A 26,621-nucleotide genomic window follows, 5' to 3' on the forward strand; every position below is an offset into this window, starting at 1 on the left:
AGGTTAATGATCTCAGACATTCTCAATTATTATAATTAACTTATCAATCAAAGGAAAAGACTTGCTATTAAAATACTTATAATAAATTTAGTCATATATGGACCCTAATTAAAATACTTCTTAGACCATTAAAGCCAAACAGAAGACTTGTTTATTCCTAAAACTTCAAAGAAACCCATCTTTATCTTTTAAGTTTCAAAAAGAGGCTTAAATTTTATTTTTCAAACATTCCCCCATTTAACCTAAAAAATCCTTCTCAATCCAAAACACACGCTTAACTATGCAAATATTTAAATTATATTATCATATAAAATTTATGAATTTAATTTAAATAATATTTTTAATTCATATACTTTATAATGAGTAAACTATCAAAATAGCTATTTTGTATGCCTCAAATTATATTTTAGTAACTTTTATTTGAAATATTAAGTTTTAATTACTTATATTATCATTTTTATGAAATGATCTTTTGTCGTTAAGATCATTATTTCTCAAACTACAGTCTAATATGACAATTAAAATGAGTTTTAAATGCCAACGGCAAAGTAATTATTTTCTTTATAAAATAATAATATAAATAACTAAAATATAATATTTTAAATAAAAATGATTAAAATGTAGCGTATGTCAAATAAAAATGTTTATTTTCATAGTTTATTATTATTATTTTTTAATTTATCAACACGGCGCAGTTAAGTTCCAGCCAAGTCAACTATGAAGCCTAGTCAACTATCAAAAGCAGATATTTGGCAACCACAAAATTTAATGAATGGCTACTTCGATAAGAAAAAAAGAAATAAAATCATTATTGAGTGCCTCAATCATTTATTTGCCTTCCTTTCCCTCAATCATTCAAGCTTTGCTCTTAGACTTCAAGTATGGCGGAAATGTTTTTGTTTGGTATTGCAGAAAGGGTTCTGGAAAAACTAGTCCATCTCTCTGTACAAGAAATACGCTTGGCGTTTAATGTCAAAATCGATCTGAAAAAGCTGCAGGACACCATGATCAGCATTAAAGATAAGCTCATACATGCTGAGCGCCAACAGCACCACAACGAGAACTTGCGCCACTGTATGTGGCAGCTCAGAGACATCTTTTACGATGCTGAGGACGTTATTGACGATTTCAAGTGTGAAGCTCTCCGCAAACAGGACGCCATCAATCATCCCAATACCAACAGCTCAAAGGTGCGGTTTTTAGCTTCCTGTTGTACTTGTTTGCCTCTTTCATTCTCTTTAAGAATGGCTTATAAAATCAAAGCCATCAATCGGAGGCTAGGCGAACTTGCCACTGAATGGAACAGCTTTGATCTAAGACAGTGTAGCGACAACCGACATGTTTTTGGCAGAGAGACGATCTCTTTTGTGGATTCTTCTTATGTTATTGGTAGAGATGAGGATAAAGAGAACATTATTAGTATGTTGATTAAACCAAGTGAGGATCGAAATGTCCCTATCATTCCCATTGTTGGAATTGGGGGTTTAGGAAAAACCACGCTCGCTCAATTAGTATACAATGACGCCCGAATTACTAGCCTTTTTCCTTTGCAGATATGGATCTGTGTTTCTGAGGAATTTGATGTTTCTAGATTGCTCAAGCTGATTATTCAATCTGTAAATAAAGGAGAAAGATGCGATGATTCAACGCTTGACGCCTTGCAAGCTCGTTTGAGAAGCCTTTTGAATAATAAGAAGTTCTTGCTCGTCCTGGATGATGTGTGGAATGAAAATCAAGCAAAATGGGTTGAGTTTAGAAATTTGTTGAGATCAACCGATGGATTTTCTCCAAGCAAAATCATTGTCACCACTCGGAGTTTGAAGTGGCCTCGATAATGAGTTCGATTCCCTCTTATAAGTTGGAAGGTCTCCCTCTTGAAGACAGTTTGGCATTGTTTACAAAATGGGCTTTTAATGATGGTGATGAGAAACATTATCCAAATCTCATTAGAATCGGGGAGGAGATTGTAAAAAAATGTAAAGGGGTTCCTTTGGCTGTAAGAACATTGGGAAGCCTACTGTTTAAGAAAACTGATGAATCTGATTGGATCTATATAAGAGAGAGTGAAATATGGAGACTTGAGCAAAACGAAAACGATATTTTACCAGTGTTGAAGTTGAGTTACAATTATTTGACATCTCATTTGCAACGATGTCTTGCTTTTTTGTCCTTGTACAAAAAGGATGAGATCTATTATAGTGACCAAGTCATCCGCCTTTGGCTGGCAAATGGACTCCTTGAGCATCCAAAGCAAAATCAAGAGTGGGAGGATGTTGGCAAACGGTATTTGAATGAATTACTGTCAAGGTGCCTCATCCAAAAGGAGAGGGATTTTGGCTTGTATTTTACCTTCAAAATGCATGATCTGGTACATGATCTTGCATTAGATGTGTCTCAAAAAGAGTGTAAAATAGTGAATTCCGAAACAGAAACGGTTGATGAAAATGTTCGACATTTATTATTATTATGTGATGAGAAGTTGGTTGAAGTTCCACGTGTTTTGGAGGAAATGAAAAATGTTCGAACAATAATCATCCAAGATGCTTTAGTGGAATCAAAGACTATTCATGAAGCAGTTATAAATCTGTGTGTCTCCAATTTCAAGTATCTACGAGCATTAGAATTAAGGGATTCACCATTGACGGCTTTACCGAATTCCATTGGCACCTTAAAACACTTACGAGACTTTGACTTGGATGGATGTACCAATATACTTGAACTCCCGAGGTCTTTCGATAAGCTTCGCAGCTTGCAATCGTTAAATTTGGGAGATACTGGTTTGAAGCAGTTGCCTGACAGCGTGCAAAGGTTGATTGAGCTTAGACATCTAGTACTAACCATTAAAGCTACGCATTTGAAAGAAATACGAGCAGGATGTTGGACTTCTCTTCAATACTTGGAATTGGGTTGGTGTTCCAAATTACATTGTTTACCTGAAGGAATGCAGTATCTGAAGTCACTTCGGACACTTGTTCTGAGTCATTGTTTTGAACTTGTCTCATTGCCACGGAGCCTGAAATTCCTAACCAAGTTAGAACATCTTCAAATAGTTTCTTGCCATCAAATGAATTTGAAAATGGAACCAGAAGAGGAAGAAGACAAAGACCTTCAGTTGAGCCTTAAAACTCTCTTACTCGATAAGTTATATGCCTTAACAGCTTTGCCACAATTGCTTCTTCAAGGATCTTCTTCCACTTTGCAGCAATTACAAATTAGTTGGTGTCCAAATTTGTCCGTTCTGCCAGCGTGGCTACTGAATCTCACTTCTATTCATGAACTTGAGATTAAGGGTTGCTTTAATTTGTCGGCTCTACCGGAGGGAATAGACCGGCTCACCAACCTTAGAGAATTGACAATTCACGGATGTCCGGAGTTGAGCAAAAGATACATACAAAATGGGGGTGAAGATTGGCACAAAATTGCTCACATCCAAAAGGTTGTTATTAAGGATTAAGATCGAGGTATGTGATAACGTTGTAATTCCTCTATCAGATTTAATTTCATATTATGTTTCCCTTTAGAGTAGAGTAGATACTGTGTTTGTCGTTTACTTTCTCTAAAAAAGCAGGGTTTTGGTTGGAAATTTTGGATGTTAAAAGTTTGTTAAGTACTCATTGTGTTTGGAAACATTGCATGTATGAAATGTGAAGATGGAGATGGAAGAATGAAGCAGAGGTTGAGGCAGGGCAGGGAAGACTTTTACTTTATTTGCATTTGGATTTCAGTTGTAATTCTAATAAGTGAGCTTTTGCTTTGTAATTAAGAAAATGTGTATGTGGATAATGTCATTACACTTGTATGCAAAGGATTCAATTCGATCATTGAATGTAGGATTAATTATATAATTGAAGTTCATGTAATTAGTGATTGTATGAGTAATAATAGAATTCATTTGATCACATTATACATAGTTTCATTCAATTATATCAACTTTTAGTCAGTTGTATAATTCATTCTATTACGTTTATAATTAAGTAAATGCAAATACACGCCATATCATTGCTCTCATACATAAACACTTCAATTGGATCATTGGATCTATGTTTGATTATAATTCATTTGATTAGGCTCCTATAATTGATGATTGTATGATTAATAATATAATTAATTCTATTACATTACAGTTCATTTCATTTGGATCAATAATTATATGATTAATTATATAATTTGTAAATTGTTTAATACTCTTTAAATTACTTCTACATCAGTAATTCTACATAAATTACTTGATTTACTGTTTATTTTAATTTAACATAATATTCTTAAAAGTTTATAAAATAATAAATAATAAATAATATTAAACTTGGAATGAAAAGTGATAATACACCCAATTTACATCTTTATCACGCTTAATTTTGATAAGTTATTGAATGAGATGTTACTAATTTTAGACCTATAATTTGATTTTTGATTAGGTGTAAACGTAAACTTAAAAAGTTAAAAAGTAAAAAAAACAAGTTGTTGTAAAAGTTTTGAGCCAAAGAATGGGTTGATGGATAATAATGTATTTTAAGAACTTTTATTTTTGGATTTATTTGTAAAATAAATACTTTAAATTTTATTATATTTTTAAATAACTCTTCAATATTAGATTGATGAGTATAAGTAAAATTAGGGCTTTAGGTGAGGTATAAGAAGGGAGAATGGAAAGGGGAATTGAACTTCCTTCTTTGTTCTCAATTTTGTTTTAACTCTTTTCTTTACTTGTGTATGATTGCACCATTTACCCTTTTGTTATAGGCTGATAAATATTCCTATAGATAGCGGTTAGATCTGAACTTGCATTTCAAAACATTCATTCCAGTATTTATTGTTTTTTCGGTTTAGGAGATAGGCTTCGTCGTCTCAAAAAGTTATATTGATATCAAGTTGAAAAGAGTTTAGTTGGAAATACCGAGTTGATCGTTTATCGTATTCAGTCTACTGAAGAATACATTGGCATGTCCAATTAAGTAGTTAGTTGGATTCTGTTAGGAGGAAATAGCAATTAGTTTTGAAACGATTGAGGCCATTGGTTCAAGTTGGGTCCTTCTAATTCGCAAGGTTATCAGAGTTAAATTGTGGACTCGTGTTTCGTAGTTATTCATTAAAAAATGGTTAGTTGTTAAACGTTCTTGCAATAAATTTACACATAGAAAGATTAATAGTCCAAGACACCTTTGATCATTATAATTGACTTATTGATCAAAGGAAAATACTTGCTATTAAAATACTTATTGTAAATTTAGTCATATATGAACCGTAATTAAAATACTTCTTATACCCATTAAAGCCAAACCATTTATTTATCTAACTTATATTTATTTTGATAAAAGAAGACTTATATTTATTTACTTTATTCCTAAAACTTCAAAGAAACCCATCTTTATCTTCTAAGTTTCAAAAAGAGGCTTAAATTTTATTTTTCAAACATTCCCCATTTAACCTAAAAAATCCTTCTCAATCCAAAACAAATATTTAAATTATATTACCATATATAATTTATGAATTTAATTTAAATAATATTTTTAATTCATATACTTTTTAATGGGTAAACTATTAAAATAGCCATTTTTTGCCTCAAGTTACATTTTAGTCACTTTTATTTGAAATATTAACTTTTAATTACTTAGGTTATTATTTCTTTATGAAATGATCATTCTACCGTTAATATCTCATATTTCCAAACGACAGTCTAATATAATAATTAAAATGAGTTTTAAATGTCAACGGAAAGGGACTATTTTATTTATAAAATGATAATAAAAGTAGCTAAAATATAATATTTTAAATATAAATAAATAAAATGTGATTTATATCAAATAAAATACTTATTTTGATAGTTTATTTTTTATTTTTTAATTTATCAACACAGCGAAGTTAAGTTGCACCCAAGTCAACTATGAAGCCTAGTCCACAATCAAAAGCAGATATTTGGGTGAACCACAGCCACAAAATTTAATGCATGGCTACTTCGATATGAATGGAAAAGAATAATATCATTATTGAGTGCCTCAATCATTCATTTGCCTTCCTTAACCTCAATCTTTCAAGCTTTGCTTTAGAAATTGAATTATGGCGAAACGTTTCGCATTCAATATTGCGAAAGGGTTCTCGCCAAAATAGGCCATCTCTCAGAGACGAAGTTCGCTTGGCGTTTAATGTCAAAACCGATCCGAAAAAGTGGAGGACACCATGATCAGCATTAAAGTGTGTTTTGGATGCCGAAAGCAACAAGACCAAAATGAAAAGTGCGCCTCTGTATGTGGAAGCTCGAGACATCTTTTACAATGCTGAGGACGTTATTGACGATTTCAAGTGTGAAGCTCTCTCCAAACAGGACGCCATCAATCATCCCAACATCAACAACTTAAAGGTGCGAGTTTTAGGTTCCTGTTGTTTGCCTCTTTCGTTCTCTTTAAAAATAGCTCATAAAATCAAAGCCATCAATCGGAGGCTAGGCGAACTTGCCACTGAATGGAACAGCTTTGATCTAAGACAGCGTAACGACAACCGACATGTTTTTCGCAGAGAGACTATCTCTTTTGTGGATTCTTCTGATGTTATTGGTAGAGATGAGGATAAAGAGAACATTATTAGTATGTTGATGGAACCAAGTGAGGAACGAAGTGTCCCTGTCATTCCCATTGTTGGACTTGGGGGTTTAGGGAAAACCACGCTCGCGCAATTGGTATACAATGACGATCGAGTTACAAGCCTTTTTCCTTTGAAGATATGGATTTGTGTTTCTGAGGAATTTGATCTCTCTAGATTGCTCAAGCTGATTATTCAGTCTGTAAATAAAGAAGAAAGATGTGACGATTTAACACTTGAAGCCTTGCAAGCTTGTTTGAGAAGCTTTTTGAACCATAAGTTCTTGCTGGTCCTGGATGATGTGTGGAATGAAAATCAAGCAAAATGGGTTGAATTAAGAAATTTGTTGAGATCAACGAATGGATTGTCTCAAAGCAAAATCATTGTCACCACTAGGAGTTGGAAAGCTGCTTCGATAATGAGTTCAATTCCCTCTTATGAATTGAAAGGTCTCCTTCTTGAAGATTGTTTGGCTTTATTTACAAAATGGGCTTTTAATGATGGTGATGAGAGAAAATATCCAAATCTCGTTAGAATTGGGGAGGAGATTGTGAAAAAATGTAAAGGGGTTCCTTTGGCAGTAAGAACATTGGGAAGTTTACTGTTTCAGAAAACCGATGAATCTATTGGAACCCACCATTGTTTGAAAAGTCAAATGGGGTGGGCACCGAAAGTAGAAAGTAATATTGGTTGGCAAGTTGGGTTAAAAGTTGGCATGGGATAATTGTAATTTTGGTCCCTAATTGTATAGGGACATTGCAAGTTGATCCTTGAACCTCAACTATAAATAGGCCTAACCATTTCTTACTTTCTTCATCCCATAATTGCCATTCTCTACTTAAGGCATTATTCTCTCTCTATTTGTAAATTTCACTTGTAATTTTGGAGTGAAATATATTTAGTAGTGCCCGAGGACGTAGGCAAAATTTCTTTGAACCTCGTTAAAATTTCGTGTTCTTTATTATTTGTTTTGCATATTTTGTGAATGTGATTGTAGTGATTTATTGTGCTATTAAATTACGATAGAGGGATATTCTGGCTAGGAAAGACTTGGTATTTAAGTGATCTTCGTGATCTACCTCTCTTTCCTGGGAATTGAACTTGGTGTGATTTTTCAAGACAATAATTTTACTCTTTCACACGCTTCCGCGCAACAATTGGTACCAGAGCCAGATTCGTACTTGGGGAATACGACCGTTTACGGTACTATTCACATATATAGCACTATTCACGTATATAGTACTATTCACGTATACGATACTATTTACGAATACGGTACTGTTCACGTATACAATAGTTGGGATTGAGGAGAAAATGGCAGCGAAAGATCGCCATCGCAAGGACTACTCGTGACAAATGCAAAATTTGAAGTAGAGAAATTTGACGGTACCAATAATTTTGGTATGTGGCAATGTGAGATCTGGATGTCTTATGTCGCAAAGAGCTAAATATAGCCCTTGAAGAAAAACCGACAAGATGGATGACAAGGAGTGGGCCAAGATCAATAGACAAAGCGTGTGGTACAATCCGCCTATGTTTGGCCAAAAGCGTAAGTACTCTGTCTTGAGGAGACATCATGAAGAAGTTATGGGATACACTGGAAGAAAAGTTTCTAACGAAAAGTCTTGAAAATAGGCTTTATATGAAAAAGAAACTTTATCGATTCACGTATGCACCGGTATGTCGATGAATGACCATGTGAACTCATTCAATAAAATTTTAGCAGACTTGCTAAATTTGGATGAGAAATTTGAAGATGAAGACAAGGCATTATTGTTGTTGAATTCCTTCCGATGAATATGATCATCTTACCACCACATTGCTTCATGGGAAGGACACGATCACATTTGATGCGATCAGTAGTGCGTTGTATAGATCCGAGACTCGAAAGAAAGATAAAAGAGATCACAGAGATACAACCGCAGAAGTCTTAACGAAGAAGAGGTCGTTCACACAAAGAAGATCGGTAGAAGGGAAAGTCCAAAGGAGACCCGCTAAAGATGAATGTGCCTTTTGCCATGAAAAGGGCATTAGAAAAGAATTGTCCTAAGCTACAAAAGGGCAAGGCTATTTCTAATGCATGTGTAGTGAGCATGATGAGGAGTCGACTTTAGCTTGGTTGGCATGGCAATGGCATGTCAAACGGATGAGTGGATTTTGGATTCGGGATGTACTTACCATATGTGTCCTAATAAGGACCTGGTTTTCTAGTCTTAAAGAGCTAGAAGGTGGAATTGTTCTTATGGGCAATGATAGTGCTTGTAAGACAATGGGAGTGGGTACAGTCCAATTGAAGAATCACGACGGCTCAATCCAAGTCTTGAAAGATGTTCGCTACGTACCTAGCCTGAAGAAAAATCTCATCTCATTAGGGGCCCTAGAATCTAAAGGGCTTACAATCACTTTAAGAGATGGATTACTAAAAGTAGTAGCTGGGCAATTGACGGTGATGAAAGGCACAAGAAGAAATAACTTGTACTTTTTAAATGGAAGTACAGTTATTGGATCAACATCAACAATTTCTACAAAAGATGTAGATTCAGAGGCTACCAGATTATGGCATATGCGATTGGGACATCTTTGGTGAAAAAGCTTTGCAGACATTGGCGAAGCAAGGCTTGTTGAAAGGTGCAAATTCTTGCAAAATGGAATTACGTGAACATTGTGTTCGGGCAAGCGAAGAGGGTAAAATTTGGTCCAAAGAATTCACAATACTGAAAGGAATTCGGACTACGTTCACAATGATGTGTGGGGACCTACCAAGTAGCTTCTTTGGGAGGTATGCACTATTTTGTTACTTTTGTTGATGATTATTCAAGAAAAGTATGGGTGTATCTAATGAAAAGAAAAAGTGAAGTTTTGGATGCATTTCTAAAATGGAAGAAGATGGTGGAGACTCAGACTGGTCGAAAGGTCAAACGACTTCGATCAGATAATGGTACTGAGTACAAAAATGATCCATTTCTACAAGTATGCCAAGATGAGGGCATTGTGTGACACTTCACTGTTCGGGATACACCACAGCAGAATGGGGTGGCAGAATGCATGAATCGAACTATACTGGAGAAAGTTCGATGTATGTTGTCCAATGCAAGATTGGACAAAGAATTTTGGGCTGAGACAGTTACATATGCGTGCCATCTAATTAACCGTTTGCCATCAGCTGCAATAAATGGAAAAACTCCTATGGAGATGTGGACTGGTAAATCTGCTACTGATTATGATTCTTTACATGTATTTGGTTCCACTGCATATTATCATGTAAAAGAATCTAAGTTAGAGCCAAGAGCAAAGAAAGCATTATTCTTGGGTATAACGATGGAGTAAAGGATACCGCTCTCGGTGTCCTAATACAAGGAAAATTGTTTTCAGAGAGATGTGACTTTTGATGAATCAACCATGTTGAAGTACAAGGATTCACAAAAGGATGACAAAACCAAGAGTACTTTGCAGCAGGTGGAGCTTGAAAAGGTTAACGATGATCCAGCTAATATTGGAGGGACAAATGATGAAGAGGTTCCTACCCAAGAACCTCTACAGCAACAAGATTCAATTGCATATAGAAGGCCAAGAAGAGAGATTCGTAAGCCTGCTCGCTTTGATGATATAGTGGCCTATGCACTTCCAATTGCAGATGATGATGTTCCTTCTACTTACACAGAAGCAGTAAGTAACCCTGATGGTGTAAAGTGGAAGCAAGCAATGAATGAAGAAATGCAGTCTCTTCATAAAAATAAGACCTGGGAGTTGGTGACACTACCCAAGGGAAAGAAGGCAATTGGATGCAAATGGGTATATGCAAAGAAGGAAGGATTTCGATAAAATTGAAATTGATACAAGGCTAGATTGGTAGCAAAGGGTTACGCCGTAAAGAAGGAATAGATTACAATGAAGTGTTTTCTCCGGTTGTGAAGCATTCGTCTATTCGGATTTTGCTAGCCTTGGTTGCATAATATGATCTTGAACTAGTTCACTTGATGTGAAGACCGCGTTTTTACGGTGATTTGGAAGAGGAAATCTATATGACTCACCGGATGGATTCAAGGTTGCTGGAAAAGAAAATTGGGTTTGAAAACTGACGAAGTCGCTTTATGGATTGAAGCAATCTCCGAGGCAGTGGTACAAGCGATTTGATCAGTTCATGAAAGGGCAAAGGTACACAAGAAGTAAATTTGATCATTGCGTGTATTTTCAGAAGCTACAAGAAGAAACTTTCATATACTTGCTCTTATATGTTGATGATATGCTAATAGCATCTAAGAGCAAAGTTGAGATTGAAAGATTGAAGACTCAACTCAATCTCGAGTTTGAGATGAAAGATCTAGGAGAAGCTAAAAGATTCTCGGCATGGAAATATGAGAGATAGAGCTCATAATAGAGTTAGCTTGTCTCGTAAGCGATTTGAAAAATGTACTACTGTTAGTTTGGCATGAACGAAGCGGACAAAACTCGTAAGTACCCCATTGGCTTCTCATTTCAAGCTTTCGCACAACTATCTCCTTCGACGAATACGGAATGAGAATACATGTTGCAAGTTCCAGTATTCTAATGCAAAGGTAGCTTGATGTATGCAATGGTGTGTACAAGACCCGACATTTCACAGCGAGTTAGTATAGTGAGCGGTATATGCATAATCTCGAAAAGGACATTGGCAAGTCGTGAAATGGATTCTACGGTATATTCGTAAGACCGTGGATGTTGGATTACTTGTTCAAGCAGGATAATACACTTGGTAAAGGTGTTATTGGGTACGTTGATTTCGACTATGCGGTGATTTGGACAAGCGAAGATCAACCACCGGTTATGTGTTTACACTTGCCGGAGGACCAATAAGTTGGAAGTCTACACTACGTCTCACTGATTGCATTGTCAACCACGAAGTTTAGTACATGGTCGTAATGAGAGGTCAGAAGGAGGCTATTTGGTTACAAGGTATGGCTAAAACCTTGGGATTGGTTCAGAGCATATTAACGTGTATTGTGATAGTCAAAGTGCTATTCATTTAGCAAAGAATCAAGTCTATCATGCACGTACAAAACATATCGACGCACGATTCCATTTTGTGCGGAAATTATTGAAGAGGGAAAATTTGTCTTCGAAGATCAAGACCGCAGATAATCCCGCAGATATGATGACCAAGGTGGTATAACAACCAAGTTCAAACATTGTTTGAACTTGATTAATATCCTGCAAGTTTAACAGTTGAAGAAGGCACTATCAAGTATTGTTGTCAAAAGCAGAAAGAATTGTGTGAAGATAAGATTATCCTAATCAAATCTTCAAGGTGGAGATTATTGGAACCCACCATTGTTTGAAAAGTCAAATGGGGTGGGCACCGAAAGTAGAAAGTAATATTGGTTGGCAAGTTGGGTTAAAAGTTGGCATGGGATAATTGCAATTTTGGTCCCTAATTGTATAGGGACATTGCAAGTTGATCCTTGAACCTCAACTATAAATAGGCCTAACCATTTCTTACTTTCTTCATCCCATAATTGCCATTCTCTACTTAAGGCATTATTCTCTCTCTCTATTTGTAAATTTCACTTGTAATTTTTGGAGTGAAATATATTTAGTAGTGCCCGAGGACGTAGGCAAAATTTGCTGAACCTCGTTAAAATTCTGGTGTTCTTTATTATTTGTTTTGCATATTTTGTGAATGTGATTGTAGTGATTTATTGTGCTATTAAATTACGATAGAGGGATATTCTGGCTAGGAAAGACTTGGTATTTAAGTGATCTTCGTGATCTACCTCTCTTTCCTGGGAATTGAACTTGGTGTGATTTTTCAGTACAATAATTTTACTCTTTCACACGCTTCCGCGCAACAGAATCTGATTGGATCTATATAAGAGATAATGAAATATGGACACTTGAGCAGAAGGATAATGATATTTTTCCAGTGTTGAAGTTGAGTTACAATTATTTGCCATCTCATTTGCAACGATGCTTTGCTCTTTTGTCCTTGCACAAAAAGGATGAGATCTATTACAGTGTCAAAATCATCCATCTTTGGATGGCAAATGGACTCCTTGAGCATCCAAAGCAAAATCAAGAGTGGGAGGATGTTGGCAAACGATATTTGAATGAATTACTGTTAAGGTGCCTCATCCAAGAGGAGAGGGATTTTGGCTTCTATTTTACCTTCAAAATGCATGATCTGGTACATGATCTTGCATTAGATGTGTCTCAAAAAGAGTGTAAAACAGTGAATTCGGAAACAGAAACGGTTGATGAAAATGTTCGACATTTATTATTATGTGATGAGAAGTTGGTTGAAGTTCCACGTGTTTTGGAGGAAATGAAAAATGCTCGAACAGTAATCATCCAATATGCTTCAAAGAGATCAAAGATTGTTGATAAATCTCTTATAAATCTTTGTGTCTCCAATTTCAAGTATCTACGATCATTAGAATTAAGGAACTCACCATTGACGGCTTTACCGAATTCCATTGGTACCTTAAAGCACTTACGAGAGCTTGACTTGGGCGGATGTAGGAGAATACGTGAACTCCCGAGGTCTTTCGATAAGCTTCGCAGCTTGCAATCGTTATTTTTAGAATATACTGGTTTGAAGCAGTTGCCTGACAGCGTGCAAAGGTTGATTGAGCTTAGACATCTAGTAATAACCATTAAAGCTACGCATTTAAAAGAAATACGAGCAGGATGTTGGACTTCTCTTCAATACTTGGTATTGTATGAGTGTTCCAAATTACAATGTTTACCTGAAGGAATGCAGTATCTGAAGTCACTTCGGACACTTGTCCTGAATTACTGTGATTGTCTTGTCTCATTGCCACGGAGCATGAAATTCCTAACCAAGTTAGAACACGTTCGTATAAAATTTTGCATGAGCATGAATTTGAAAATGGAAGCAGAAGAGGAAGAAGACAAACACCTTCAGTTGAGCCTTAAAACTCTCTCACTCGATTATTTATATGCCTTAACAGATTTGCCACGATTGCTTCTTCAGGGATCTTCTTCCACTTTGCAGCAATTACAAATTAGTCGGTGTCCAAATTTGTCCGTTCTGCCAGCGTGGCTACTGAATCTCACTTCTCTTCATGAACTTGAGATTGTTAAATGCGAAAATTTGTTAGCTCTACCGGAGGGAATAGACCGCCTCACCAACCTTAAAGAATTGACAATTGATGAATGTCTGGAGTTGAGCAAAAGATATAGAGAAAATGGGGGTGAAGATTGGCACAAAATTGCTTACATCCAAAAGGTTGTTATTAAGGATGAAGATTGAGGTATGTGGTAAACTTGTAATTCCTCTATCAGATTTGATTTCATATTATGTTTCCCTTTAGAGTAGAGTAGAGACTCTGTCTGTTGTTTACTTTCAGTTGTAATTGTAATAAGTGAGGTTTTGCTTTGGATATATGAAATGGCTTCAAGGGATGTTTGTTTGATATGAATCAACTTTTAGCTTTATGCATATTTATCTTTTCTCATCATTCCTTCCTCTTTATGGTTCAGTATCAACTAATTGTGTTTTTATTTTTTAGTTTAATTTTATTAATTGTTTATTTTGTGATGGAGAAAATGATGCAGTACTTATAAAATTATTACGAAACCATATTGAACTTTTAAGAATTACATACTTTATTGATTTGATAATGATTATAAAAAAATAATTTTAAAAATTAAAATATATTTACAAAATTAAAAATAGAAATTACAAAAAAAATGTTATTCTTACATATTAATAATTTCTTTTAAAATTTTAAAACATAATTTCAAATTAATAACTTCTTTTAAAATTTTAAAACATAGTTTGTAACTTGAAATTTCTAACCCTAAATATTCAAATCAACATTGTTTCTTTTTTACTCAATGCTTTGCTTGGTAGACCCAAAAAAATTGAAGTGGTAGAAAAATTAAAAATATAATTTTTTGGTAGGAAAGAAAATTTGATACAAAAAGTAATTATCTTTCTAACCATTGCTTAGTAGAGTTGAGAAATGACATGAAATAAAATAAAACATTTGAAAAAATATATAATTTTAAGGGTAATTTATCAAAATAGTCACTTTTGTTTGCCTTAAGTTACATTTTAGTCACTTATGTTTGAAATGTTACGTTTTAGTCATTTATGTTATTATTTTGTTACGAAGTGATCACTCTACCGTTAAGTTCCGTTATCTCTCTAACGGTAATTCTACATGACAGTCCAACTAGATTTTAAGTGTCAACTTGAATTTCCAATTGGTTGGAAAATAGATTTTCAATTAAATAAATTTAATTAATTAAAATTTTAAACCTTAAACCTTAACTAAAAATTATTCATTTCCTCTCTTTTTATTTTTTTTTCTTGTCTCTTTTGTTTTTAGTTTTTTTTTCATTTTACTGAAAAATCTATTATTAAGATCAAAATAGTTGAAATTAAATTGACTATTTCATAAAAATGGATTCAATGGAGAGTCCAGGTATGTTTTCTTTGCATTCCTCTATGGAATGTCTACCAACGCAAAATAAAATACGTGTTCACAAATAATTTCAAAAAGTCGAAGAAAATATCAAGAATTTTAATTTAGGGTTTTCATTAAACAATAAAAAATCTAATATTTTGTTTTTCCGTATTGAATAAAAGGGATAGAGGAATGTAAAGAAGGCATACCTGGATCCTTCATTAAATCTATCTTTATGAAACAGTCAATTTGATTTCAACTATTTTGATTTTGATAATAGTTTTTCCAGTAAAAAAAAACTAAAAACAGAAGAGACGGAAGAAAAATTAAAAATAGAAAGGAGATGAATAGTTTTTTAGTTAAGGTTTAGGGTTTAAAAATTTTAATTAATTACATTTACTTAATTAAAAATCTATTTTCATTCCATTTAGAAATCCAAATTGGCACTTAAAATCTAGTTGGACTGCCATATAGGATTACTGTTAGGGAAATAACGGAACTTAACGGTAGGGTGACCACTTCGTAACAAAATAATAACATAAGTGACTAAAAAGTAACATTTCAAATATAAGTGATTAAAATGTAACATGAGGCAAACAAAAGTGACTATTTTTATAGATTATTCTAATTTTAAACTAACATACAGATATCTCTCTCATCTTCTCTCCTTTTATCATTCCAATTTGAAAGTATTAATTTTTCAAAAAAAAGTACCAATGATCTAAACACTATGAAAGTATCCACATTCGCATTGGTTTTTTGTGAAGATTGAACACAATTTAATTAGTTTATTTGGAACAATTTGCGGTTATTTTTGAGCTTGTCTTAATCTATAATATATATAAAAGTAAAAATTTAAATTTTTTGAATAGATGATAATATCCTTTAATGTTCATTTAATTACTAAACGGCATTAAATAAATAATTTTTTAAAATAATAGAATTTTTCTTCATTTGAACTATATGATTAAAAATATCATATAAAATGATGTCAATAATTTCTTTTATAATAGAGTTCTTATTGGTTTGAGTTATACAATTGAGTATATTAATTATTAATAATATATATTATTTTAAATCAATTATTATTTAATCAGTGTTAGAATTATATATCAATTTAAATTAAGATTTATTATTATAAACAGCATTTAACAAAGGAGAGATTATTAAAATTAGTCAGTTTTGAACTGTCTTAAAAATAATAAAGTTTCTTTTCTCCTTTTTCCATTAGTTGGCATGAAGAATGATAATGCTATTAAACTGAATAAGTCTCAAACTAATCCGAGATGGAATAATCAATAGCTATACCAATATAGAAACTAAGAAAATGCATATTCCTCAATTGTGAATGATTGATAAATGATTAGTACATGAAGCAACAAAGGATGCCATGATACTGTCAGTGATGTTTACCTGGCATTCTCTTATCTTGATTGTCTTCATGGTCCTAGTTATCACTCGCATCACCGGTTTGCTTGGATGCTGTTGAATCACGAGGTGGTGGTCTGGTAACTGACAGCAGATAAAGAACCCCTCCGGAAAGCGTAAAGAGGAGGCAAACCAAACCGAAAGGTGTGGCATGCTTATCCCAAATCAATACATATTAATCATAACTGTTGAGGAACTCGTTAACCACAGTGGTCACAGAAAATGCAGTGGCGAAGACCAAAATATACAGCAAAATATAAATGTCAATTAATTAATATACAGCAAAGCACAAAATTACAGCCTAAACCATTAATATGATTTTGTCTTTTCATTGGATTTGGGAGGGACTTAATGAAGAATTATCCCAATTATAATGTAAAGTATTTAAAAGTTTTAAAATTATATTTTATTGTATTTTTTAATTCAAGTTTTCTATAAACTAATTTTTTTCAATAAATAATGCTGAAATTAGTTAAAGCAATAATTTATTATTAATCCAAATAAAATCAAGCATATTAAGCTATTTTGTGGCAGTTGCATCTGTTAAGATTTGGGAGCAACTTTTAGAGTTGACAAAAGTTTATATAATTTAAGCTTAATAGTAAATAAATAAAAATCAATTAAATTTACCTTATTGAGCTATTAATGGCAAGAAAAACAATCAATTAAACTCTTTCATTAATAGAAATTGTTAGTTGATCAGTTTAACTATTGACAAAAGCTTATATATATATATATATATATATCTAGAATGAAGTTGGATAAATTATTCTTTGGGTTCATTTAAATCTAGACAACCATTTATCCAAATTCATTCTATACGAGTGTAAAACTATAATAAATTTCAAAATTATAAATATTATAAAAGTATTCAAATATGTAAAATATTAAAAAATAAAAAATAATAATTTATAAAAAAATAATAAAAACACATTTAGAATGAACTTGAGTCGTCCTTAAGTGTCTTCTTGTAGTGCCATGTGTTGCACCCGGTGAGGGTATAACAACACTAATCAATCAAAATTATATATAATTGCAAAAAAAAAATATTTATTGTGATTAATTGCTTTTATTTGCTGATTTTAAAAATTAATAGGGATTAAATTGCTCAAAATTTTTGAGAAGGACCAATTTTCTCAATATTAAAATTGAGAGGGAGCCGAGAGATGTTTTTACCAAAATATTATTGGGGGACATAGAAAGGCTATTAAGATATATATAATTAGCTGTAGCACCAGGCGTTTGTAGTCCAACGGTTAGGATAATTGCCTTCCAAGCAATAAACCCGGGTTCGACTCCTGGCGAACGCAATAGGATTTTTCATTTCATGCAGTTTCCTTTTTTCCTTAGCATATCTTCCATGGCACTCTAGCATAAGGTTATCTTTAGTGTTTATATTAAGATTTAATTAAATTTAAATTTAAAATTAACTTTCTAATAAAAATAGAATTTAAAATTAAAATTAAATTTTTAATAAAAATAGTGAAGAAATTTACATTTATTTATATAGTAAAATAATAAAGCAATGAACATTCATTCATACGGTAAGTGTGAGTATAAGAGTATTCTCTAACAAATGTGAGGGTGAGGGTAAGTGAGTATGAGAGAGTTCTGTAGCTAGTGTGAGAATAAAAAGTGATATATATAAGAGTATTTTTTTAATGAATACGGGATTAAAATTACCTTTTTAAGTAAAAACAATACTAAAATTAACTTTTTTTAACTATAAATGTAACACCTTAACCCATATCCGTCGCCGGAATAGGGTTGCGGAGCATTACCAAAATTTACAGATCATTTAACAGAAATTTCGCTTCACTTAACATTCGTACCTGAAATCAATCAAATTTAATCATAGCATCCCTTATGTGAGCCATTGAGGCCCAAAATGTATATATCGGGATTTAATCGAGAACTCAGAGAATTTTTTGAAAATATTTAAAATTTTTCAACACTGCAGGGGTCACACGGCTGTGTGGCCAGACCGTGTGGTTCAAACAATACTCATGAAGCAATAGTCATCAATTCACAATGTGAATAAATCCACAGCATACTTATACATGTCATCTCTAGCTTAGTAAGATTTTAAATCATTTTAACTCTCTCGAGTTTCTTTATTTTCATATGCATTTCCTTACTTTCCACACTCATTCCTTATGTATCACACACTGGTCATAAGCATACTATACCATTACAACCACAAGCTAGTGCAGTTGAACATAACCCTTTTTAATTAATCACATGATATGTAATACCCTGAAAATCTTTACAGTAATATATTATCCTTGATATAATAAAATAAGGAAATAAAGTGATAAAAAGGGAAGTTTTGAGTTATGGCAACATTGGGAAGTAAATTATGATATCTTGATTTAGGAAAGGACTAAATTGTAAAAGTTAGAAAAGTTTTGTTGCCTAAGAGTAAATACTCAAGACTTAAAGGGTTAAAGTGTAAATATGAAAAGTTGAAGGACCAATAGTGTAAATATTTTAAGGGTAGAATGATCTAGAAACTAAGGAAAATGGATGAATTGGGACCAAATTGAATAAGTGAAGAACTATGAGGGACTAAATTGCAATTTTACCAAATTAAATGATGACTCAAGGATGGAATTCTAAAAGATCATGAAGGGCAAAATGGTCAATTAGTAAGAGAGAGAATTCTAGAATGTAATGATTATGTTAATGATATTTTAAATTAATTAATTAGATAAATATTATTTTATTAATATTTTATGAGATATTTAATATTATTTTATTATTATTTATTTAGTATATAAGGAAAGAAAGATGAAGAATTTTCATCATCTTTCCTTTCCATGCAAACTAACGTGAGAGAAAGAGAGGAAGAAAGAAAGTTTTACTTTCTTTACAATTTGGTCCTTTTACCAAAAATTCACCATTTTCACCCAAAAATCAAATGAATTTCCATAGCTACCAAGACAGACAAATGTTAAGGAGAACATGGGGAGTTAGAATATCAAGTTGGATTCAAGAAATAGAAGCTGGAGGAGAGAGAAAATCAAGTTAAAGATTGGTATCAAGAGAATAAGGTAAGTACATCAAGATTTCAATACGTTTTTAAGTTTGTTATTGTTGATAAATCATGGAAATAATGTTATAGTAGAGTTTTATTACATAAGGTCCTATGTTCTTGATATGTTAGTGAAGAGAAAATAAGAGAAAGTGATGAGAAATGGTGTAGAAAAAGAAAATAAGGGTGTTATAACATGGTAATTAATATCTTGCACTAAAACAGTTATGGACAGCAGCAGTAGTCTAACTTTGAAAAATCACCATAAATTTTATAAATTGAATTAGAAGATGAAAAAATATGGAATTAAATATTAATGAGTCTAGTTTCTCATAGAAGAAACAGTGTAAGCAATGAATTTGTAAATTTTATATATAATGAATTTTGTGAGACAAGGTCAGAATGAATTCAGGTTCCCCTGTTCAGACTTTGAAAATAATAAAAAATGAAGAAAAATAATTAGAGGCTTAAATTTATATTTATAGAATCCCGAATGAGTCTAGTTTTATGAGAAACAAACTAGAACATCATTTGAATTCTGTAAAAGGAGATAACTAATTTTTAGTGAAGAAGGGTCAGAACTGTCAGACAGCAGAACAGGGGTGAATTTAATGAATAAACTGTACTAATTGGCTAAACCAAAAATTCTGAAAATTTTATGATAATAATACATGTGAGTCTAGTTTCAGAAAAAATTAACGGATCTTAATTTCGAGTTCTGTAGCTTAATATATAAATAATTTAGTGACTATGACGCAAATGGACAGTTTTGAATGTACATATAAGTAAATTGTGAAATTATTGATAATGTTACTTGTTGTATGTTATATAAATAAAGGATGTGGAATGGGGAGGAAAATATGTATGAATATTCATCTAGCATGACTAATTTGCATGTTTTAGGCTCAGGGACTAAATTGAATAAAAGTAAAATTTTATGGGCAATTTTGTAAAAATGTCAGAAATGACTAAATTGCATGAAATAGATTATTTTATTATTTAAATTACAAAAATTTAACGAAATTATCAATTTAGTTCAAGATCGGGAAAACATGTTTTAGGGATTAAATTGAAAAGTGTTGAAATTATGGAAAATTTTGATATTTTATAGAATTCATGGACTGTTATCAATATATATGAGAATAATAGTTGGAAATAAGGATTAAATTGCAAGAATTTTACTTTCCGTCCCTAAGGATGAAATCGTCATTAATTAAAGTTTAGGGGCAAAATGGTAATTTTGCCTAGAGCATTAATTAAATGTATTAGAATATGAAATGAATGACAATGATGATCAAATTTATTTATAAAGATCCGGACGACACAAATACGAGACTTGATCATGGAAAGAAAATATATCGAATAATGAAATAATAAACACGAGCAATCAATGAGGTAAGTTCGTAACTTGAATTATATTCGAAATGCTTGAGATTGTATGTTATTGATGTGAATATGATTTGAATGTTCATTGTATGAAAATTTATAAAACATTGATATATTTGATAAAATGGGAAGAAATCCGGTTGAATGAAAGGAAAATTCGATGGATCTCGAAAAGGAATTGACGGTAAAAGGATCTAGCAGGACGAGTGATCCTATCCGATATAGCCCTCCGAAGAATACGTGTAAAATGGATTTAGCCGGACGGGTAATCCAAATTAGGTCTGAATTTAGCCTCGATGGTAATTCAGATCCAATCTCATTAGAGTAATTGTCGTTGCGAGGATTTAGCACGGATGGTAATCCCGACAATACTCTATGAGTTTATATTGCGAGGATTTAGCTCGACCGGTAATCCCATTGCAAGGATGAGGTTCATGGAGTGTGCTCTCGATATGAAATGTGTAAGACCATGGTTGAAAGATACCATGGCAACTTTGAGTGTAAGACCATGGTTGAAAGATACCATGGCAACTCGATATAAAATGTGTAAGACCATGGTTGAAAGATACCATGGCAACTCGATATAAAATGTGTAAGACCATGGTTGAAAGATACCATGGCAACCTGATATGAAATGTGTAAGACCATGGTTGAAAGATACCATGGCAATGTGATATGAAATGAACAAGACCATGGTTGAAAGATACCATGGCAACATGACGAGAAAATGAGTAAGACCATAGTTGAAAGACACTATGGCATCATGTCAAAGATAAATAAGACCGTGGACGGAGACGCTCTAGCATCTGTTGAACAATTGATATTCGTGTAATATGTATCGATGACGAATGGTTATATGAAATAATTATGAAGATAGATAAACGAAATAAGTATAAGTACATGAAATATAATTTATGTTAAGTTTGATATAAGCTATTAGGAATAAATATACATAAAATATATGGAAATGATGGAGCATGAAATATTGATATAATGAAATGAATGATATATGCTTATGAAGAAGCGGTAAGAGCATGATATGTTTCATGACATGTACATATATGATTATCTTTGATATGTTGATACAAGGAAATTATGTAATTGAGACTATTATTAAACTCAAGTGCGATATGTCGAGAAAATAGATATATCAGTGTTGAATTTATATGAGATATGTGCAAGTATACTAACAATGTTGCTGTTTGATGCTTATACAACTGTCAAACTGTTGATTGAATGGTAATATATTTATTTATATGATGCATTGAATCGGTAAGTATTTAAATTTTTTTTAGTGATCTGTAAATGGTAGTAATGCTCCGAAACCCTGTTCTGGCAGCGGATACGGGTTAGGGGTGTTACATGATAAACTATTTCATAAGATATTGCGTTACTTGAAACTTGCCACTCTCTCATGGGCACAAGTATATTTTCATTTGAGCACTTACCCTTTCAACACATCATATAAATAAACATACTACCATTTAACCAATAGCTTTGCACTTGTCAAAGCATCAACAACAACACTTGTTAACATACTTGAACATATTCATGTAAACTCAACATAGATAAACTTATTTTCTCATCATATCACATTTTAGATTATTGCTCATCTCAACATACATAATTTCCTTATAACAACATATTAAAGATAATGACATTTTTACATGTCATGATACATATCATTTCATTATACCAATATTTCATTTACCATCATTTCCATATATTTCAAGTGTATACCGGTAATAATTCATTTCAAACTCATGTTATCTCATATTAGAACTTTACCCGTTGAATCATTTAAATATCAATGGTACACTTATTTTAGATCAATATCAATAATAATTATAAAATTTCCAATACTACTTTCATATGTCACTTACCAATCTTTGTCAAATTAGAGAACGTTTTGTGGATTTGAGTCCGTCGTTTGCTCAATGCCACAATTCACAACTCAGTATGGTTTTCCTCATTAAAATACCATACCTACATTTCACAACTCGGTATGGAAAACACCATACCTACATTTTATGCTCGGTATGGAAAATACCATATCTACATTTCATAATGTGAAAAATAAAATAGAATAAAATAAATAAAAAATAAAGAACACATAAATTTTACGTGGAAACCCTTTCGGGAAAAAAACCACGGGCAGAGGAGAAGAAAATTCACTATGTCGAAAAATTTTTTACTCAAATACAAGAGGAATAGACTATGTCTATTTATAGGCTTGCAAAGCCATATTCTAGTAGGATTGAAACACCTTATCCTAATCAATATAAAATAGATGGAGTTTAATAAGGTTTAAAACCTTATTCTAAAATAAAATAAAAGAAGTCTAGTTCTATATGGATTTTACTTTTATTTTATTTTCCATCGTATTTTATTTAAATAAGAATTTGGGTCACTTAATTCTAACAATCTCCACCTTGACACAAATTCTCAATGAACAAGTTCTTCATCGCGAACTTTCAATAAACAAGTTCTTCACCTCTTCCAAAAACCCTTAAGGGTTTAACTTCAACAATGAACACCAACCAAGTCTAAGCAATGCTCAAACTTGGTTATAGGAAGTGACTTAGTCATCATATCTGCAGGATTTTCATGAGTGCTAATTTTGCTCACAACAATATCACCACGAGCAATAATATCACGAACAAAATGATACCGAATATCAATGTGTTTTGTTCTCTCATGAAACATTTGATCTTTTGTAAGAAAGATGGCACTCATTGTCACAAAATCATGTGCTGATTTGAAGGTCTTCATTGAGTTCACTAAATAGTCCCTTCAACCAAATAGCTTCTTTACAAGCCTCAAGAATCGCCATGTACTCACTTCGTTGGTAGACAAAGCGTGTAGTTTGCAAAGTAGCTTTCAACTAATTGCACAACCTCCGATTGTAAAGACGTAACTTGTGAGAGATCTTCTTCTATCAAGGTCTCCAGCAAAATCAGCATCAACATACCCTATAACTCCATCTTTAGTTCTTCCAAACTGTAAGCAAACATTAGTAGTGCCTCGTAAGTATCTTAAAATCCACCGAATCGCTTTCCGGTGTTCTTTACCGAGATTCGCCATGTATCGCTAAGCACTGACCGATCGCATATGATAAATCGGACGTGAACAAACCATAGCATACATGAGAGATCCTCTGCACTAGAGTATGGAACATGTGACATGTACTCAATCTCATTATCGATTGAGGAGATAAGGCCGATGAAAGTCCGAAATGGTCGCTAAAGGAGTACTAACAGCTTAGCACTCTGCATATTGAACACGCAAAGAACTTTCTCAATGTACCCTTCCGACTTAGGTACAATTTACTTGCTTTTCTATCTCGAGAATCTCCATACCAAGTATCTTCTTTGCTGGTCCTAAATCTTTCATCTCAAATTCTTCACTTAGTTGGGCTTTAACCTTTCTTATCTCTCTTTTATCTTTTTTCGCTATCAACATGTCATCAACATAAAGAAGTAGATACACAAAAGAACCATCACTGCTTTTTCTTAAAGTAGACACAACTGTCAAAACTACTTCTTTTGAAATCATGAGAAGTCATAAAGGAATCAAACCTCTTGTACCCTTTGTCTTGGTGATTTGTTTCAAACCGTAAAGGGACTTTTTCAACAAGCAAACATAGTCCTCTTTTTACGAGACTATAAAACCCTCTCGGTTGTTGCATGTAAATATCTTCCTCAAGTTCTCCATGCAAAATGCGGTTTTACATCTAACTGCTCAAGCTCCAAATCATGCATGGCCACAATACCAAGCAAAGCTCGAATTGAACTATGCTTAACAACTGGAGAGAACACATCTGTGAAGTCCACTCCGAATTTGATCAGTAACCCTTTGCAACAAGCCTTGCTTTATATCCGGGTTCTTCAACTCCTGAGTCCCTTCTTTCTTTTAAACACCCATTTACAACGAATGCCTTTTTACCTTTAGGAAGTTTTACAAGATCCCATGTTCTGTTTTTGTGGAGTGATTCCATCTCCTCTTGCATAGCAAACATCCACTTTTTCGAGTCTTCACGTTAATCGCCTCGAATAATTAAATGGCTCTTGATTCGCATCTATATCTTCACCACATTTAAAGCATAAGCAACTAGATCAACCTCGGCATACTTCTTTGGAGGTTTAATTTCTCTTCTTGTCCTGTTTTTGGCGATAGAGTATTGCGGTGAAGAAGCAACTCTATTCTCAATTTTTGTCTTGGCTTGAGGAGTTGATTACGTATTAATCGATGCTCCACCGCTTTTGGTTTTCTTTATTGGAAGAGTCTTTAAGAGATAAGTTAGGTAGCATAGCGGTTTCATCAAAAACAACATCTCTCGCTAATCACAACTTTTCTATTTTCAGGACACCATAACTTATAGCCTTTTACACCACTTTATAACCAAGAAAACGCATTTAATGGATCTCGGTTCCAATTTTCCATTATCAACATGAGCATACGCAGGACACCCAAAAATCTTTAAATCGAATAATTAGCGGGATTACCGGACCATACCTCTTGTGGAGTCTTTTTCTCAATGGCAACGGATGGAGATCGGTTGATCAAAAACATGCGATGAGAGGTCTTACGCCCAAAATGACTTGTAAGTTGGCATTTGACAACATACATCGAACCTTCTCCATGATCGTTCGTTCATTCGTTCGCAACGCCGCTTTCTTTGTGGAGTATGATGAATCGTCAAGTGTCTCATGATCCATTCGACTTGCACAATCTATTAAACTCATCGAAAAGAACTCTAAGCCATTGTGCATGCGGAGGTATTTTATCATTTTCCGTCTGTTTTTCAATCATAATTTTCCAAGACTTAAATGTGGAAAACACATCGCTTTTCGCTTGGGAAGAACGCCCAAACTTTTTCGGAAAATCATCAATAAAGGTTAGCATATAATTAGCTCCACCTCTCGAAGGCACTCGACGGCCCCACGCATCGAATGGATATACTCCAACGCTTCCTTCGTGTTATGGATTCCTCTAGTGAATCGAACTCTCTTTTGCTTCCCAAAACACGGTGCTCACGAAATTCGGTTTGCAAATTCCTTGCCCATTAAGAAGTCCTCTTTTGCTTAATTTCGCCATGCCATTCTCACTCATATGCCCTAGGCGATATGCCAAAGTTTAGTAATATCATCATCGACAAGGAAGAGGAAGCGGCAATTTGCATCACCAAGAATGAGAGAACCTCAGAAACATATAACTTGGCAATCTTTCTTTGCCCTTTCATCACAACAAGGGACCCTTTGAAATCTTTAAAACCCCACTTTCATTGTGTATCTGCACCTTTTGAATCAAGAGTACTCAACGAAATTAAATTTCTTTTCAATTCGGAACATGCCGCACGTCACTAAGTGTTCGACAACTCCATCAAACATCTTAACTTTAATTGTTCCAACACCTGCGATTTTACATGAAGCATTATTTCCCATCAAAACAACACCTTCGAGATCTTGTTTCATAAGTTGTAAACCAATCCCGATTGGGACTTATGTGGAAGGTGCGACTGAATCAAGTATCCACCTCGCCACTTTAGAATCATTGTCGAAGCAACTAGAAGTTCACCATCGCCGTAGTCTTCTACAACATCACTTCACCGAAATTTTCCGTTGTTTTCCTTTTGATTCGCAGCCTCCTTTTAATCTTATTTTGTAGCTTATAGCACTCAGATTTAATGTGCCCTTTCTTCTTGCGAAGTTGCAAGTTTTACTCTGCTTGAAGATTTCGATCTACCCTTAGATTTACCACGAGGATTCCGTTCTCGTGTTCTACCACGA

The 26,621-nt window shown here is 33.3% G+C and overlaps 2 protein-coding genes and 1 non-coding gene across 3 annotated transcripts; all 3 read left to right on the forward strand.

Moving 5' to 3' along the window:
• Positions 1–736: 736 nt before the first annotated feature.
• LOC108461922 (putative disease resistance protein RGA4) lies at positions 737–3,845 on the forward strand. Its single transcript, XM_053024733.1, is given in 3 exon segments — positions 737–1,821; positions 1,824–3,461; positions 3,651–3,845. Coding segments are annotated over 2 exon segments (2,571 nt in total). The 5' UTR covers positions 737–881; the 3' UTR covers positions 3,455–3,461; positions 3,651–3,845.
• A 2,378-nt stretch (positions 3,846–6,223) lies between these two features.
• Positions 6,224–13,822, forward strand: LOC108462456 (putative disease resistance protein RGA4). Its single transcript, XM_017762401.2, has 2 exons — positions 6,224–7,153; positions 12,452–13,822. Exons 1-2 carry the CDS (start codon positions 6,224–6,226, stop codon positions 13,820–13,822), a joined length of 2,301 nt encoding a protein of 766 aa, XP_017617890.2.
• Positions 13,823–17,650: 3,828 nt separating this feature from the next.
• TRNAG-UCC (transfer RNA glycine (anticodon UCC)) lies at positions 17,651–17,722 on the forward strand. The gene has a single exon. It is a non-coding gene; the product is annotated as a tRNA-Gly (tRNA).
• Positions 17,723–26,621: the final 8,899 nt, after the last annotated feature.

Source organism: Gossypium arboreum, chromosome 13 (genome assembly GCF_025698485.1).
Source record: "Gossypium arboreum isolate Shixiya-1 chromosome 13, ASM2569848v2, whole genome shotgun sequence".
NCBI classification, from domain to species: Eukaryota; Viridiplantae; Streptophyta; class Magnoliopsida; order Malvales; family Malvaceae; genus Gossypium; species Gossypium arboreum.